Genomic DNA, 14,874 nt, shown 5'->3' with positions numbered 1-14,874 from the left:
GGACATGAGACAGCAGGAAATGGGAACTTTTCTTCCTTCTATTTTTGTGAATGGAAAGGCTGAGGATGTCAGAGAGTTCAGTCAAAATATGTGCTTTATAAGAAAATATAATAATGTGTTTTATAAAGTTTATAGCATAGCTGGCCCTACCCAGTGAGGTGTTCCTAGTGGTGGTGGTGGCAGCATGTCAATGTGTTGAGAGGAAGAGGTGGTCTGGGAAATTCTGCTGAGCAAACTCCGGGCCCATTTCCACCCCCCAGTTAGTCCACTCCACTCAACTGGATCACACACTGAGTGGGTCTTTGGGTGTTGTTTTGGGATCTCTTCCAGTGGTTTATCAGTATCTCCTTCTGGTCCAAGGAAGGAAACTTTGTTATCCTTAGCATTGACCTACAGAATATGTTTGAAACAGCGCTGCTTGTGTGGCATTAGGCTATGTAGTGATCGAAAGAAAAAAACAGACCTTTGCACATATTTGCACTATATGGTGGGTGTATGAGGAGATTCACATTTCCTGCACAGCTAAGTCCATGTGAAGTTACCTTGTGCTGTATTTGACATCTAGCAAGGTCTCTGTTTGAAAGGAAAGATCTAAACTTAAAAATGAAGTGGCCAGAAGTTATGGTAAAAGCAGATAGTGTAGCTGGTTTTAAGAAAGATTTTGACAAATTCCTGGAGGAAAAGTCCATAATCTGTTATTAAGACATGGAGGAAGTGTCTGCTTGCCCTGGATTGGTAGCATGGAATGTTGCTACTCTTTGGGTTTTGACCAGGTATTAGTGTCCTGGATTGGCTACCATGAGAATGGGCTACTGGGCATGATGGACCATTGGTCTGACCCAGTTAGGCTCTTCTTATGTTATGTTCTCATCTGTAGGGGCCTTTGTTTTCACTTCTTATTTTAATGTATTTTTTTTCTGGGAACTTATCAGTGTTTTTTATAATGGGAACAAAAATGGAAGAGAATTAATGTGTGTGGGATGAGGGGGTAACTAATTTCTTCAGCTAAATAATTCAATCCACCTCACCCAGACATAGGAGAACTCACGCACCATTCACACACCCTCCAACCAAAAACGTCAAAAGAAAAAAACTGTTCGACAACCTCCTAGCCATTCGAGCTGCAACACTCGACCCCCAACTCTACAACCAATTGACATCAACCACAGACTGCAAAACCTTCAAAAAGAAATAAAAACCCTATTCAAAAAACACATAAAACCGAACTAACACAATCAGAACTGTCCCAAGCATCACCTGCAACTACTCCATATGTACTTCTGATGTCATGACAATTCAGACATAATTTATGTTATGTTATGTTTGGAATATAAGAAAATTTTCACTGCCTGTTTCTATTCTGACCATTTATTCCGTTTCATTACAAAAAAATATTTTTTTACATTGGGGGGGGGTGTGTGTCAAAAAATGATGGGCCCCGGGTGCCACATACCCTAGGTACGCCACTGCAGCCACCCCTCCTCCTTTGTTTTGACCTCACTTGTGCAGAGAGCAAGCACATGTGTGGATCGCATCTACAGCCAACCAGGATGGTCTGCGCATGTGTCGCGATCGCTCTGCGGCAATCCGTGTGATCGCTTGTGGGCGTGCATCCGATCAGATAATTTGCATGAGGACTCTGTAGTGAATCAGTCGTCCGGCAGAACTCGGCCACGAATCGCTCAACAACGATCCAGAGTTTCGTGAATCTAGGCCTATGTGCAGACAAGTAGGCACCTCTGAAACTGCCAGGAAGCTAGGAGTTCCAGCAGCTTCCAGAAGCCTAAGTAAAATCTATATAGAAGTCAAATCAGATCTTGGTTTTCCTGGAAGGTGGTTTCAAGCTGTGTATCCTCACTGCAGAGGAGATCTAAGTTTTGTCTTTTGAGCAGAGCACATCAACTGACCAGTGCAGCCTGATTGAGAAGGAGACAGGGGAGGGGAGACAGGGGTTTTGTTGATCCTTGCTCTGAATTATTTGTATTTATAAAATTACAATTGTACAGAATATTGTTTCTTTTTATACATTAATAAAATACATTCAATATAAAATCATAACTGAGGCTTGTGTGGATGGGATCAGATGATTTGTGGGGACCGAGCTCGCGGAGATGGGGCGGAAACTTGGGTTTTAAATTTTAGTCCTAGTAGTTTGCCAGTCCACAAAATAATTCTTTTTTTTCCTGCCGGTCCACGGGTGTAAAAAGATTGAAGAACACTGATCTAACAAACCATCTAAAATGAACCAGAATTTATGGCTGGTGCTGCAGCGGCACTGCCCTAATGGCATGGAGAAGGCCTCTTACACCCAGCTTTCAGCCCAGAGCCTCCGCTTGCATCCAGCTCCCAGCCCACGACTTCTTCTGGAGCTCCATGGGAGGATGGTCCACCTCTCTTCATGCTGCCATTTCGGAGTGGGCTGGCGGAGCTGCAGTGTTTGGTTCTAGCCTATCAGAAGCAGGGAAATTGAAGCAGAGGAGTCACTTTTATGGTACCGGCCCAGGCTGGCCTGGCTTGATTGGGGCCATGGAATTAGAAGCTGACTGAGACAGGGTAGTGAGAACAACTGGGGATTATTTTTTATTTTACTTTTAATTTTCTTTTTACTTTTTTTTTTGTTGGGCTTGTTTAATTTTGCTATTTTTTTTCCTGCTTTTATTTTAGGATTTTTTTCTTTGGGGTGATATTGAAGTTTTCCCTTCTATTATGACTTTTACGCACCTATAGTATTGAATTTATTGTATTATCTTTTCCCTCTTCCTTCTCTTTATATAGATAAATGTAAGTAATTATTTCTTTCATAGGTACTATAGTTAGATTGTGAGCCCAGAGAGGCAAATTCAAAGTACCTGATTAGATTGTTGGCCATTATGTAAGTCAATTTAATTCTTTTGTAAACTGCTTCCAATCCTTTGGGAGATTTAGATAAGACACCATATTAAAGTTAAATTAAAATACTACTTGCTCAGGGCTACACTAATTTGAATGTTATGATGTGTTTTTGTTTCCAATAAAATTCAAAGGACACTTAAGCCCAGATTATGTTATAGTCTAATTGACCTTTTGATTGTATTAAGGCATAACTTGTTGAGTGATACTTGATCCTATCCTGAAAACTGAGGCTACCTGCGAATGTGTTTCTCACCTGTGGCTTTTCTTTTTAAACAACTCCAATACACTTTATTAGATTTTAGAAAACAAGGCAATCGATCTGCGATATCCAAGTTGGAAGAGGACAGAGAAGCAGATCATTAAATTAAACAGTCTTTAATTTTGCCAGTTGGCTGCTTCAGGGTCAAAGATAACTATTAAAACACAAATCATAAAAACACTTTGATAAATAATCTAAATACTTACATTATTAAAATTATAGAAAATAAATAAATATCTAAATTTCATTAACTGAACCTACAACGGTAGACATAGGGCTCTTTTTAAGGGCCTTAACGCGCGGAATAGCGCATGCTAAAATGCTGCACGCACTAGCCGCTACCGCCTCCTCTTGAGCAGGCGGTAGTTTTTCAGGTAGCGCGCGCTAATCCGGTTCTGTAAGGTTAGACCCCACCCAAAAATGTAAGGTTTGGAGGGGTTATGGTTGAAGCGGCCTTACAATCCGTGGTCCCGAGTTCATTGCCTTCACAGAAGTTTCATTAGGAAGTAAAATCACTCACAAAGACCACTAAGAGTGTTTGCATAAAGAATGGATATATTGTGCAGAGAAAGCAAGATTCATAAAAGTTACAATTAAGCATTACAATTAATGAGTGATATAAGTTTTACAATTACAGAGACTGCTTCTGTGCTCTTGTGAATGAGAGAGAATGGGTGCTATGAGGTAGAGAATGACACGGTGACAAAATTCATCACCGTTCCCGTCCCCGCGGATAACCGCGGGAAACCATCTTCATGTCATTCTTTAAGGAAAGAGGGAAGAATCAGAGTATAATTGGGCACAACCACTGACCCGCAGGCTTTGCTTTGAAGAATGCTGGTGTAGAAGGACCGAGGTTGAAACAGACACTACAGAATGACAGTCTCTGGTATCCAGAGCAGATATTGTGATGTCATAATGCCTCATTCCACCAGTGCCTAAGAGCCAATCACATCAGTGATGTCACAATGGCTTCATTATCCTTGGCTCACATAAGAATCAGAGTATGAATGGCCACAACCACTGACCCGCAAGCTTTGCTTTGAAGAATGCTGGTGTAGAAGGACCGAGGTTGAAATAGACACTAGAAAATGACATGGGATTATTTCCCGCGGTTATCCGCGGGGATGGGAACGGTGATGAATTTTGTCACCGTGTCATTCTCTACTATGAGGACAGAGAAGTAGAGAGAGAAAAGGGGGTGGTGGGGGGGGGGGGGGTGATGTTCCAAGCTTCAGGTTCCAGAGATAGAGAGCAAGAGAAAGGGGTGTTGCAGTGCATGTGCTAAAAATGCTAGCGCACCTTTGTTAAAGGAGCCCATAGATAAATCTAAATACTGGATATACATACATGTATATTCTATTTCTGAAGTGCAACCATTTATGTTCAGAGTACTGGTTGAAGAAGCATGCATTGCATTATGCTTTGGTAACAATGTGAATCATTGGATTGCTATTGTCTTATTGTGATGAGTTTGGTTTGATATTGATGCTTTTTTTTAATGTTTGAGATATAGGTGTATGCTTGGATTATTTAATTATAACGACTGCTGTGTTTGTATTACTTTTATCAGGGTGCCATTTTACTATTTTATTTAATGATATATCTTATCTGCTATGGATTCAGTTACTGATATGTAGATATTTATTTATGTTTCTGTATTAGACTCTGGTGAGACCTCATTTAGAATAATGTGTACAATTCTGGAGACTGCACCTTCAAAAAGTTATAAACAGGATGGAATCGGTGCAGAGGAAGGCTACTAAAATGGTCAGTGATCTTCGTCACATGGAGTATGGGGACAGACTTTGGAGGAAATGTGGCAGAGGGGAGATATGATAGAGACATTTAAATACCTGCATGGCATAAATGTGCAAAAGGTGAGTCGCTTTCATTTGAAAAGAAGCTCCGGAATGAAAGGGCATGAGGCTCACGAGTAATCTAAGGAAATACTTTTTTATACAGAAAGGGTGGTAGATGTGTGGAATAGTCTCCCAGTGGAGGTGGTGAAGACAAAGACTGTGTCTGAATTCAAGAAAGCGTGGGACAGGCGCATGGGATTTCTTAGGGAGAGGAGGAGATAATGAATGCTGTGGATGGGCAGACTGGATGGGCCATTTGGCCTTTATCTGCCATCATGCTTCTATAATTTTAATAATATAGTATAAATATTTAGATTATTTATTGATATGTTTGTATGTTTTATGTTTTAATAGTTATCTTTGTCTCTGAAGCAGCTAACTGGCGAAAAGTGGCCATGCCAGGCAGCTTCCTTTGAAACCTGGGATAATTTTAAAGATCTGAAATCAAGACTGTTTTATTGAAGATCTGCTTCTCTGTTTTCTTCCAACAATATTAGGGTTTAGACAAATTTGGGTTTTGCTTCATGGAGGGGGGGGGGGGGAAGGAAGGTGGTACCACAAGTGCCTGTGGTATGTAGCTATCATCTTTTCATGGCTTTAACAAAGAAACACTAACTGGTGCTAATTTGGCATTGAATGCTTAACAGAATTATGCCCCTATTCTGTAAACTGTGTGCCTAACTTCTCTCGCTTGCAAATATAAAGGGTCGTTAATGTGGGAGGAGCATGTCAGGGGCGTTCTGACTATTCCTGAGTGCACTTTATAAAATAGTTGCAGGACGTACTTCTTGAACGGAGAAACTTTAACTAGGACTTCAGCAGAGCGAGATTTAGGAGTAATCATCAGTGCAGACATGAAAACTGCCAATCAAGTGGAGAAGGCTTCATCTAAGGCAAGGCAGATATTGGGTTGTATCAATAGAAGTTTCGTCAGCCGAAAGCCTGAAGTCATAATGCCGTTGTACAGGGCCATGGTGAGACCTCATCTGGAGTACTGTGTGCAATTCTGGAGGCCACATTACAGTAAAGATGTGCGCAGAACTGAATTGGTTCAGCGGACGGCCACCAGGATAATCTCGGGGCTCAAGGGTCTCTCGTACGAAGAGAGACTGAACAAATTGCAGCTCTACACTCTCGAGGAACCTAAGGAGAGGGGAGACATGATCGAAACATTTAAGTACCTCACGGGACGTGTCGAAGTGGAAGATATTTTCTTTCTCAAGGGACCCTCGGCCACAAGAGGGCACCCGCTCAAACTCAGGGGCGGAAAATTTCATGGCGACACCAGAAAGTACTTCTTCACAGAGAGAGTGGTTGATCATTGGAACAAGCTTCCAGTGCAGGTGATCGAGGCAGACAGTGTGCCAGACTTTAAGAATAAATGGGATACTCATGTGGGATCCCTACGAGGGTCAAGATAAGAAAATTGGGTCATTAGGGCATAGACAGGGGGTGGGTAAGCAGAGTGGGCAGACTTGATGGGCTGTAGCCCTTTTCTATGTTTCTATGTTTCTATGTTTCTAATTATAGACATATAACTTTGGAATATAACTGCAGACATGCTAGTATTCTATAACGGATTTGGCACTCAACTCTGCCTTTATAGAATACCAGTTTAGTGCCGTGGCTTTCGGTACTTAATTTTTAGTGACTGTAACCGCGCGAGCAGGGTTAGGTTTGGGCCTCTACCCACCCAGCCAGACCCAGACACAAATGGTAAAGAAAAACTCTTTATTGGTCAAAAGAAAGAAAATCTTGCACCCTGTTTCTTCACAGGGACAGGTATATAAGTAACAGTCTCTTTATTCAAGAAGCAAACTTCCTGGTATTTCTTAGGGCTTGAGACAAGACGTAAGATGTGCTGGTCCCAGCCAGACCTCAGAATGAGACTCGTAGGTAATTCAGCAAATAAAATGTTTGGCGTATCTCAACCAAGTAGAGTCTCTCGGTTTTGTAATCAAAACACATACAGGAATCACCTCTTCCTTCTTATTCCCTAGGCCTCTTCTAGTTAGTTCTGGCCCGACCTCTTATACTTCCTGGTTCCTGTCTCCCAGATTCCTCCTTCCTGTGCCACTTCCCCCTAAGGAGAAGCTACCTATATTAAGATGGCTCTAGCAATATGAGGGAATATCCAGCAGAGGGAGTAGTAGTGTCCTATAGACTCCCTCACAGCGACCTATATAGAATTTACTCCACATAAAGTACATGTAATCAAATTATTAAGGGTATAGAGCCTGACTCTCACTCTGCTTTACTTATTTTTTTTATTTTGTGAGAAATGTGCACACCTTTTAATTTTTTTTTTTTTTGCAAATCACTTTTGAAGAAAATGTTATTATTGATATTTGCATAGCATCTGCTTTGCATCATCTTTTCTCTTTTAATAGTGTTTAATTTTATTTCCTCTGTTGTCTTCACTCAGAGATGTGCTTAGGGAGAAGAAACTCTGAGGCAGACTCCTGCAATGTAAACCACTTTTCAAACTCAGCTTTAATTAAAATGTATGCATTATTTTTCATTCCCATGAGAAGTTTACCCTGTGGCAGGAGAAAATGAGCTGCAATTAACTACCAGTTCAGCCGAGAGTGTCAATTATGTAGTTAATTAACTAAACCAAGGAAGTTCTTAATATTTTACAGGCATTTATGGTGTATATGATGAGAGCTGAAGAACATATTGATGAAATAAGACATTATAGAACCCATTTACTAAAGTCGTGGCAAATGTGACCTTAGCGCACACGCACTGCAAGTCTTTCCCGCACATCAAGGTCACTTGTGCTGTGGCCAGAAACAGGCATAAAACGGGTACAAGTGGATCAATTTTTCACTCCGTCAAAAATTACAAAGACTAGGGGATACTCAATGAAGTTACAGGGAAATACATTTAAAACCAATAAGAGGACATTTTTTTTTCACTCAGAGAATAGTTAAGCTCTGGAATGCGTTGTCAGAGGATGTGGTAAGAGTGGATAGCATAGCTGTTTTTAAGAAAGGTTTGGACAAGTTCCTGGAGGAATAGTCTGTTATTGAGAAAGACATAGGGGAAGCCGCTGTTTGCCCTGGATGGGTAGCATGGAATGTTGCTATTGCTTGGGTTTTGGCCAGGTACTAGTGACCTGGATTGGCCACCGTGAGACCGGGCTACTGGGCTTGATGGGCCATTGGTCTGACCCAGTAAGGCTATTCTTATGTTCCTCTGTCCTATTTCCAGAATTACTAGGCATGCCCTAATTGGGCAATTATCACACAGCCATTAAAAATATTACCATATGAGCCCTTACTGCCACCAATTTTGTAGGAAGTAAGGGCTCCTGTGCTAATTCTGCACTACCATATTTCCCTGCATATAGGCCGTCCCCCTGCATAGGCAGCACCGATGTATAGACTACAGAAAAGGGCGGCCTATGTTTAAAAAACGGAAGATAAGCCGCCCCATGCGGCTTATCTTCTGGTACCTCCCCTGCCTTTTTAAATCATTCCCGCCCCACCCTTGGTACCTTTTTTGGACCCCCCCCTCGCTGGAGCATGGCTTGGGTCTCCAGCCGCAATCTCTTCAGCATCCGGCCTGCCCCCGCACCACCCACTGAATGGCCGACATCAGCTTTTGCGGGATTTGGAAGGCTTGCGGGACTTGCAAGATCTGACCTCAGCCACTCATCAAGCGGTGCAAAGGCAGGCCGGATGCTGACAAAATCGCGGCTGCCTTGCATCGCTGGAGACCTAAGCCGCGTGCCAGCGAGGGGGTCCGATAAAGGTACCAGGGGTGGGGGAGGATGATTTAAAAGTTGTGTATAGGCCATCCCATTTAACTAGGCTGCACCCCATACACGGATTTGTAAAACCTATGTATAGGCCACAGCCTATATATGGGGAAATATAGTAATCAGTTAGTGTGTGGCAAAGACCCAGATGCAAACTGATTTGCACTATCATACACACTCTCTGCCTCCAAACACGCCCCCTTCCTAGAAAATAAAAATTATTTCTTTAGCATTCTGTGTGCATGCACAGATTGCCAAATTTATCACAGGATGACTCAGCGCGTCCCATAGTAACCCCTTTTTAAGCTGCAGTAGGCATGCATTAATGCTTACCGTAGCTTAGTAAAATAGGGTTACCAGATTTTTGGGAATGAAAATCTGGACCCATGGCCCCACCCCCTAGGTCCACCCTGTTCTGTCCGAGTCACACCTTGTTCTGCTTAAGTCATGCTCCATTCCGCCCCTATTCCCATCCTCCCCCTCAACCTGGTCGCTTGTCAGGAGGGTATCTGCACATCTGCTAGTGGGATGCGATGACATGATATCACCCCGTTGTATCCACGCATGCACAGATGTCATCCCGACATCACTGCTAGGTGGAAGCTTTTCAAAATCCAGACAAAGTGCCAGCTTTTGAAAAGCTGTCCGGACCCTTGGACACGTCCTTGAAAAGGAGGACATGTCCAGGAAAATCCGTACATCTGGTAACCCTATAGTAAAAGGGCTCCTTAGGATCCTATATGCCATGGGCAGCGGAATGGGGTGGGTCACAGGGGCCATGACTCCACTAATGATTTTCCCCTCACAGTATTTGCAAAAACAAGATGGGGGAGGGGCAAGGTCAGAGTTTGGTTTGGCCCTCACAAATAAAATAAGCCCTATTTTCACCCGCAGTATTCAACAGGTAATTCCCCCATTTTTATGTCTGTGGGAAAAATGTTTATTAAAAAGCTCTAAATAGTGAGTACTCCAACTTTACTCGTAATATTAATTCATAATCAACCAAAAGGAGCTGGTTATCCTATTCTTCAAGGACATCTGAAGTATAAAACGAGTGTTGTTCAAACTTTCATAAAACAATATGATCCTCATAATTCTACACAGTTCTATTAACTGAAAGCAAATAAGGTTACCAATGATTAAAAACACCAAACTTACAGTTCATCCAGCTTCAGGAGAGGTGAAAAAGTATTCTCGCTGATTGTGGTGATCTGGTTTTTCCTTAGGACCCTGAAAGAGCAAAAACAGGTTCATACATATTGTGTGTGTGTGGTGGTGGTGGTGGTGATGGTGGGGGGTATATATGGCACTGAACTTTAGGCACTATTTCCACATCAAATTTTCAGTGCAAAAGAAAAATTTCCAATGGATGCAAGACAACAAAACAGGGCAGAAATGGCAGTTCTATATGAAAACAAACTTGTGCACCCATTCATAGCAGAGTGTGAAAGTGTTCCACACAGATCTGCAAAGGGAGCATGGCCATGGGAGGGGCACAGGCAGGCTAGAGGAATTCCCTCAAAATGTGCGTAGTGTTATAGAATTCGGGGGATCTGCATCCAATTTGCGGGCTGGGATTTACACCTGGTTTCAGTTGGTGTAACTCCTCGCACCCACAGTTGAGTGCAAATCCCGGTGCTATGCGCTGTTCTATAAAGGGCACTGATCCCAGAATGCCCGCTCTAGAATACTGATCAGCACCAGTTTTTTCAGTGCCAAATTCTGTATGCCATTTATAGAATTTCCTCATGAAGGATAAAGAACTAAATAGGCAGTGGTGGAATCTGCCTGATGCAGACTTTCTGCTCCCTATATACTGGTCTCAGTAATTAGGCTATCTTATGAGACAAAGTACAGTAAAATCTTGGATTGCAAAACATTTTATTAAATTTTAATTTGATATACAAGCAATGTCTTGCAATACAAGTACATACACACATCACAACTGAGCCGATGGTTCGGGAGTCTAGTGACTGTTCTAAACGAGCAAAGTCTTGCAATACGAGTACATACAGTATACACGCGTCACATCATCACAGCTGAGCCGATGGTTCTTTTCTCTCTGACGCTGCGGGAGTGTAGTGACTGTTCTAAATGAGCGAGGTTTTGCAATACGAGTACATATAATATTTTGTATTACAGTTTTTGGGTTGTGGAACAAATTGTCTGAGTTTCCATTATTTCCTATGGGGAAATTTGCTTTGATATACGAGTGCTGTGGATTACAAGCATGCCCAGGCCATCCTGGACCTGGTACTTACGAACGGGGAAAGCGTCACGGAAGTCTCAGTGGGAGAAACGCTGGCAACCAGTGACCATAACATGGTATGGTTCAACCTTAGAAAGGGCTTCCCTAGATCACAAACAAAAACGAAGGTACTCAATTTCCGGGGCACTGACTTCGCAAGCATGGGTGATTTCGTCCATCAGACGCTACAGGCTCAAGAAACAACGGATGATGTGGAAGCTATCTGGTCAACACTGAAAAGGACACTACACGAAGCAACTATCCGCTACATAAAAATTGGTAAATAAACAACAAAGAAAGAAGAAACCCAGTTGGTTCACTGATGAGGTCTCACACCTAGTCAAGGACAAGAAAAGAGCATTTCTTTCATACAAACGCACCGGGGAGAAAGAAGCTAACATTGAATACAAGACAAGGTCTGCAGCGGTCAAAACAGCAGTCAGGGAGGCCAAACTTCGAGTGGAAGAAACTCTAGCAAAGAACATTAAGAAAAGGGACAAATCCTTCTTCAGGTATATTAGTGACAGGCAGAAGAACACAAACGGGATAGTACGCCTTAGAACAGCAGACGGGATTTATGTGGAAACAGATTCCGAAAAAGCCAAACTACTGAACGATTACTTCTGCTCAGTCTTTACCTGCGAGGCACCTGGACACGGGCCACAGCTGGAAGCAAAGCCAAGCAAGGAAGACCCATTTCAGAATTTTGGGTTCTCACCAGCTGATGTTTACAGCGAACTGTCAAGACTCAAGGTGAGCAAAGCCATGGGACCAGACAAATTGCACCCACGAGTGCTCAGAGAGCTGTGCGATGTCCTGGCGGAACCGTTAGCCATGCTCTTCAATCTCTCCCTAAGTACGGGGAGAGTCCCCCTGGACTGGAAAACAGCTAACGTCGTTCCTCTGCACAAAAAGGGCTGCAGAGCGGAGGCTGCGAATTACAGAACAGTGAGTCTCACATCAATAGTGTGTAAACTCATGGAAACACTACTTAAATGTAAATTAGACACGATTTTGGATGAGGGGAATCTAAGGGATCCTAGTCAACATGGATTCACTAGGGGTAGGTCATGCCAATCCAATCTTATCAGCTTCTTTGATTGGGTAACAGGAAAGCTAGACTCGGGAGAGTCTCTGGACATAGTGTACTTGGATTTCAGTAAGGCTTTCGACAGCGTCCCACACCGTAGACTATTAAACAAGATGAAATCGATGGGGTTAGGTGAGACACTAATTGCATGGGTCAATGATTGGCTGAGTGGAAGACGTCAGAGGGTGGTGGTCAACGGCACCCTCTCTGAGACATCGGAGGTGACCAGCGGAGTGCCACAGGGCTCGGTCCTGGGTCCACTCCTTTTTAACATATTCATAAGGGACTTGACTCAAGGGCTTCAGCGTAAAGTAACTCTATTCGCTGATGACGCCAAACTATGTAATATAGTAAGTGAAAGCAATCTGCAGGATAGTATGACGCAGGATCTGCTTACGTTGGAAAACTGGTCCTCGACATGGCAGCTGGGCTTCAACGCTAAGAAATGTAAGGTTATGCATCTCGGTAGCAGAAATCCATGCAAACCTTACACCTTAAATGGAGAAACACTAGCTAGGACTTCAGAAGAAAGAGACTTGGGAGTAATCATCAGTGCAGACATGAAGGCCGCCAAACAAGTAGAGAAGGCCTCATCCAAAGCAAGGCAACTTATGGGATGTATCAATAGAAGCTTCGTTAGCCGCAAATCTGAAGTCATAATGCCACTGTACAGAACCATGGTGAGACCTCATCTGGAGTATTGTGTGCAATTCTGGAGGCCACATTACCGTAAAGACGTGCTTAGAGTTGAGTCGGTTCAGCGGATGGCCACTAGGATGATCTCGGGGCTCAAGGGTCTCTCGTACGAAGAAAGACTAAACAAATTGCAGCTCTACACTCTAGAGGAACGCAGGGAGAGGGGGAACATGATTGAGACATTTAAATACATCACGGGACGTGTCGAGGTGGAAGAAGACATCTTCTTTCTCAAGGGACCCTAAGTCACAAGGAGGCATCCGCTCAAACTCAGAGGAGGGAAATTCGATAGTGATGTAAGGAAGTATTTCTTCACAGAAAGGGTTGTAGATCACTGGAACAAGCTTCCAGAGCAGGTGATCAAGGCCACCAGCGTTATTGACTTTAAGAATAAATGGGATGCCCTAGTAGGATCCTTACGAGGGTCGAGTTAAGGAACTAGGTCATTAGTACTCAGACTTAATGGGGTGGGTCAGTAGAGTGGGCAGACTTGATGGGCTATAGCCCTTTTCTGCCGTCATCTTTCTATGTTTCTATGAATTATGCTCACAAACCAAGGTTTTACTGTACTTGGTAAATGAAAGAAGGTGTTTTTGATTATGAAGGAAAGTTTGATTAAATGAAATGTAATGGAGGCTCCATAGATGTAATTCTATAATGTAGGTTCCACCCTTCTGAGGAGAGGCAAAGAAGCAGAAACCAAGAGAAAGAAGAGAAATGAGGGCTGTGCTTCCAGCCTGGAAAAGGGAAACCTAAGCTTTGTCAGAAAAGGTGAGCCCTTTGCAGATGTGTCCACAGAGTCCGGTGGTGAAGTCCAGTGAGTGACAAAATGAATCAGGTGTGAGAGGCTGTGTTAGAGGAAAGTGGCGAGAGCTGCAGGAGACTCCAGGGATAGCTGAGATATAAAGACTCAGGCCCAGATGCACTAAAGCCAGCGATCATCGCTAAACCTGTTTTGACAGCTTTAGCGACGATCACATTTGCCGACCCGGCACAGAAAACGGCTCACCACTTGGTTTTCTGCACAATTGCTCATTCCCTGATCCAACCATGTAAATACGCACATTAATATTAAAATGCCATGTAAGCTAGTAGAGCGATTGATGCTCTAACATGGCTTCCGACGCACTAAATAAAGTGACCGCTTTTAGCTATCCCAAAAAAGTAACTGGTCAAGACCAGTTGCTTACCTGTTTAGCCGTTTTTTTAAAATGGGCACATATGCTGTGCATGTTATTTGCATGGTCAGATTGGGGAATGAGCGATCGTGCAGAAAACCACAGGGGGAGCCGTTTTCCGCATTGGGTCGGCAAATATGATCGTTGCTAAAGCTGTTAAAACAGATTTGGCGATGATCGTTGGCTGTAGTGCATCTGGGCCTCAGAAGCTGAGTGATTATCTCCAAAGTCAATCCTGAAAGCTGCTCCTGTCTTGCCAGTAGAGAAAGATTGCATAAATAAATAAATTATAAATTTGAGTCTGTACTACATATAGATAGGTATACTGAGTGTTATTTTATTTTATTGTTAGATAATGTTGCAAAGTACACCAAGGTTCGGATCAGGTAGGGTTACCAAATGTCCGGGAGAATTCAGAACTGTCCGGGTGCCCAGATGGATTTCTAAAACCTGGCAGTTTGTCCGGGTTTTGGAAGGTCCTCCTGAGCTCAGGGCCGTATCTGGAGAGCCATCGAGCATGCGTAGATATGACACAATGAAGTCTCACCCATTCGTGCATTTGTGTGGCATTGTCACATTGCATCTGCGCATGCTCAGAGGCCCTCCAGACATGGCCCGGACTCAGGGAAGAAGAAACGAGGTTTGTTTGGAATCGGGGCTGTGGATGGAACAGGGTAGGATGGGTCCAAAATGGGGCAGGGCTGGAAATGGGACTAGAGCAGGGCCATGTGCCATCTTATTTTTGCACAAACAAATCTGGTAACCCTAAGATCATGATCAAGAGTGAATATTTTATACCACAATCAGATCATGTGCTGACTCCTTTCCTGCCTTGTTGTATCTTTGAAATGCTTCCGGATAAATCTTGATTACTCTTGGCATG

The 14,874-nt window shown here is 43.2% G+C and overlaps 1 protein-coding gene across 1 annotated transcript in view; it reads right to left on the bottom strand.

Annotated features, from left to right (window-relative positions):
• The window catches only part of RXFP1 (relaxin family peptide receptor 1), a 154,574-nt gene that overhangs the window by 43,584 nt on the left and 96,116 nt on the right, over positions 1–14,874 (bottom strand). Inside the window, exon 12 of the mRNA XM_033958681.1 lies at positions 9,938–10,009. Coding sequence (XP_033814572.1) covers positions 9,938–10,009 — 72 coding nt within the window. The remainder of the gene's footprint in view (positions 1–9,937; positions 10,010–14,874) is intronic.

The sequence above is a fragment of the Geotrypetes seraphini genome, chromosome 1 (assembly GCF_902459505.1).
Source record: "Geotrypetes seraphini chromosome 1, aGeoSer1.1, whole genome shotgun sequence".
Classification (NCBI taxonomy): domain Eukaryota; kingdom Metazoa; phylum Chordata; class Amphibia; order Gymnophiona; family Dermophiidae; genus Geotrypetes; species Geotrypetes seraphini.
The sequence above is the reverse complement of the archived record's forward strand: the minus strand, read 5'-3'. Positions and strand labels throughout refer to the sequence as shown.